Consider the following 4,145-nt stretch of genomic DNA (forward strand, 5'->3'; position numbering starts at 1 on the left):
GGCATCGGTAGAATCAGGGACACTGTCCCCTAGGACTCCAGTCCCTCTGGCTCTTGGACACAAGCTCCCCAAAGGGCACGCAGAAATTGGCCAGAAGCTTGGGGACTTGGTGTCTCAGTCTCTTATTAGTAAGGAAGTGTTGTCTTTTGAGTCATTTCTCTGGCGCTGGTTAAGGAAAATGAAAGTCTATAGAAGTGCCAAGGCCCCAGATATTTCTTCCAATTGTGTGGCTGTGAGACGTCCTAAGGAAAACCTAAGGAACTGGGCAACAGTCTGGAGCAGAAGGTGTCTGAACTCACCAAAGATGAGTACAGGTCAGAGGGGCTGGAAATCTGCACTTGGGGACGAATCTGCCCGCGTGGTTGTTGATTCATAGATGAGACCAACATCCGATTCATAGATGAGACCGACGTCCGATTCATAGATGAGACTGATGTCCATGACTGTGTGTGTGTGTCTGCCTGTATTGTGTATGCTTATGTATGTACTGTTTCATAGTGGCTTATGGGTGCACATATGTGTGCTATGTATCTAACAGCCTGACTTTTTTCCTAAGTTAGACTTAACCTGGGCCCTGTTTAAGTGCATGTAGACCAGGTTATCAGCCTCCTGGCATGTGATCCGGGACTGCTGATTCATGCCTGTGGTCAAAAGGACTTGCGTCACTGCTGAGCATCAGGGGTGACACTGTTGGCTCTGCTGCTGAGCAGGAAGATGCCTGACCTCACAGGAGCCAAGGTCAAGTCAGAGAGGGCTCACACCTCCGCTCAGCAGTGTGTGCTGCTGCATGTGCGAGCTGTGTCAGTGGGTGACACACTGGTGTGTGAGCAGGAAGGTGTATTGTTTGTTTGTTTTCTGTATGTTACCATGTTGTGTGACCATGTACAAAGCGTGTTGATGGTGCTTCAACAAGTGTGCCTGTGATTGAATAGACTGATGGCCGCATGCTGCTTGCCTTCCCCCAGGATGGGGATAGGTCAGAAGGGGCGGGAACAAGCCTCTCATTATTAGTACGAGTGTGTGTGATGCTTATGTAGTGAGTGTGTGGCTGGGTGTGCAATAAATATGTATTTTAGAAAAAATGAAAATGAATGTAAGGTTCTTCCATTAATTGAAAAACAGATCAATATAAGTGAAAGTAGGAATCTAAGAAAACATTGAACTTCTTGCAACCCTTAAATAACATAGGGTCTCTCGATGATAGTGGAGGTTTCCATGGGTACTAGTTAAGAGCCCAGGCTTTGATCATTCAGACATAGTAGACTGACCTGCACATCTGATAATTTTTTCCTTTAAATTCATTCTTATCATAGTTGATATACAATATAGCATTAATTTCAGGTGTGTACAATATGGTGATTCAACATTTAAATAACTATTACTGCAATAAGTCTAATAACCACATGCCACTATACAGAGTTATGATGATATTATTGACACTATTAAAACATATTTTATATTTTTAACCTATAGAAAATGGCAATACATACAGTTTATATATGCATATAAGATTTATATCACTTAGGTTTCTGTTTCCTAACAGCTAATAGAATGGGGAAAGAACATTCATTCTTACTATAGGTGTGAAGAGTTTTAGGTCCGGGAATTTAAGGCTGTTGTTGAATTTAATTATAAAAGGTAGATAAAGCCCTGAACTTAGTGTTTAACACAGTGTTTATGTCCCAAAGATGGTCAGCATTATTGTGAAATATAGTTTGTGGACTATTCTGATTTTGTAGCTATTCTGGAATCAAATGGCTTTAAATGGTCACCCATTACTGGAGTGTCCCTGACTTTACAGCTAAAAGTCAATGGAGCCTGGCAGGTTCACAGGCGGAGTGTGACATCACTCCAACAATGGTGCCTCAGCACTGCATTGTCATGTTACTTTAAGGCACAAAAACTGATCCCAGTTTTCTGGACTCATCTTCCACTTCTGCCACAGTGAATTATTATGGTTTGATTCTGGACAGGTGTAGAAATTATCCCTCATGCTCATCAAGTTCTCAACTCACGGAAGGGGGGAGACCTTGCTTTTCTTGTTCCTGCTGCATCTGAGCCCTTAGTAGAGTTTCTGACACAGACTCGATGTTCAATGAATAATGGCTCAATGAAACAATGACCGCCTCCCTGCTTCTGTGCAATGAAGTTTTGTTGGCGACTTTAGGGGTGCAATGCTCTCCTGGAACCAGACTGGGGTAGACTGTGGGTGACAGCATCCACAGGTGTGAGAAATTAATGGAGGGAGGGAAGCACTGCTAGAAGGAAGGCGAAGGGATTAGCCACAGAACATATATGCATCACCCATGGTGTGGTGATGGCCTGAGGGAAGGGGGAGGCAGGAAAAGTGAAAAACATTGGAAAACTGCAGAAGTGTAAACAATTAAAATTAAAGGAAAATATTCATGGTTTTCCCACAGTATGAGATATGATGGTCCTGGCTGTGTTTCTAGGATCCTGAAGATTCCCAAACCTCCTTAGTCCCCGGCTGACAGAGGAGGACCATGAGGAGGGACAACCAGAGCAGCGTGTCTGAGTTCCTCCTCCTGGGGCTCCCCATCCGGCCAGAGCAGCGGGGCGTGTTCTTCGCCCTGTTCCTGGGCATGTACCTGACCACAGTGCTGGGCAACCTGCTCATCATCCTGCTCATCAGGCTGGACTCTCGCCTGCACACGCCCATGTACTTCTTCCTCAGCCACTTGGCCTTCTCTGACATTTCTCTGTCATCTGTCACTGTCCCAAAGATGCTTATGGACATGCAGACTCGGCAACGATCCATCCCCTATGTGGGATGCATTTCTCAGTTGTATTTTTTCATAGTTTTTGCCGGTCTTGATGACTTCCTTCTAGCTGTGATGGCGTATGACAGGTATGTGGCCATCTGTCACCCTCTACACTACACCACCATCATGAGGGAGGGGCTGTGTGTGCTGCTGGTGGCTGCCTCCTGGATTGTCTCCTGTGGCCATGCCCTGTTGAACATCCTCCTCTTGGTCAGACTGTCCTTCTGTGCTGACAATACCATCACTCACTTCTTCTGTGACCTTTCTGTGCTCCTGAAGCTGAGCTGCTCAGACATCTCTCTCAATCAGCAGGTCATCTTCATTGTGGGAGGAATACTTGTATTCTTGCCCTTGGTTATTATTTTAGGCTCATATCTCCGTATAGGGACTATCATCCTAAGGGTACCCTCCACTAAGAGACTCTTGAAAGTCCTCTCTACTTGTGGCTCCCATCTCTTTGTGGTGTCTTTATACTATGGGACAATTGCTGGTGTTTACTTCTTGCCCTCATCATTGGATTCCGAATACATAATTGCTTCGATCATGTATATGGTTGTTACCCCCATGCTGAACCCCTTCATCTACAGCCTGAGGAACAGAGACATAAAACAGGCCTTAGAAATGTTTGTCAATAGGGTTAACTTCTTTAAGTGGCAATCACTAAATCCTCTTACTACAGGAGCACAGTGAGGTACATGTCCCAACATTATTGTGTGGTTGACATTTCCATATAACTTTAATAGCATTTGCATTCCGTTGTCATGTATAAGTGCTGTTAATATGGCAGCTAGGTCAGGTTTGCCTCTTGGATTGTTGATATTCTTTATTCTTAATTAATATTTTCCCTCGTACATTATCTTTTATTATAAGCAAAATCATTTGTGAAACATGTAACACAATTACAATTATGAATTTGTCTTTTTCTCCATTAAGATATGACGATTTTTACTCATGTATTTTTATGCCGTGTTATGAGGACACACTGGTCTGGCATCATGATCCACTCCTGGTGAACTTCCTTTTTTTTTGAACTGATTCTTTTAGGCTAGCTTTTGTTGGCTTCATGCTGATTGTGTGCACGCCTTCACAACTCACATTCGATGACATCATGTTGGTGCACTGCAATCAGCCATGATCAGAATAATTACACTATGAAAAGTCGCATGTGCTACAGAGAAAGACTTTTAACAAAACAGAGACAGACTTTAAAAAAATGCATTTAACAGCACACTATTTCATTTAAATTTAGGAGATATTTCTAGCAATGTGTCCTGCCTTATAAATTCATCTACTTCTCATATTAATGTTGACACCTTATATCCATATCTGTAGACATAGATGTATATACAGATGTTGATACAG

At 43.2% G+C, this 4,145-nt stretch overlaps 1 protein-coding gene across 1 annotated transcript; it reads left to right on the top strand.

Annotated features, from left to right (window-relative positions):
- The first annotated feature begins 2,504 nt into the window (after window positions 1-2,504).
- Window positions 2,505-3,473, top strand: LOC150013665 (olfactory receptor 1J4-like). The gene has a single exon (XM_090275261.1). It carries the CDS (start codon window positions 2,505-2,507, stop codon window positions 3,471-3,473), a length of 969 nt encoding a protein of 322 aa, XP_090131387.1.
- The last annotated feature ends 672 nt before the right edge of the window (window positions 3,474-4,145 follow it).

This window comes from Furipterus horrens, unplaced genomic scaffold (assembly GCF_987537825.1).
Source record: "Furipterus horrens unplaced genomic scaffold, mFurHor1.1.pri manual_scaffold_4, whole genome shotgun sequence".
NCBI classification, from domain to species: domain Eukaryota; kingdom Metazoa; phylum Chordata; class Mammalia; order Chiroptera; family Furipteridae; genus Furipterus; species Furipterus horrens.

What these genes read in the sequence shown, in the direction of transcription:
- LOC150013665 (XM_090275261.1), top strand. Translation starts at nt 2,505, where the DNA reads ATGAGGAGGGACAACCAGAGCAGCGTGTCTGAGTTCCTCCTCCTGGGG.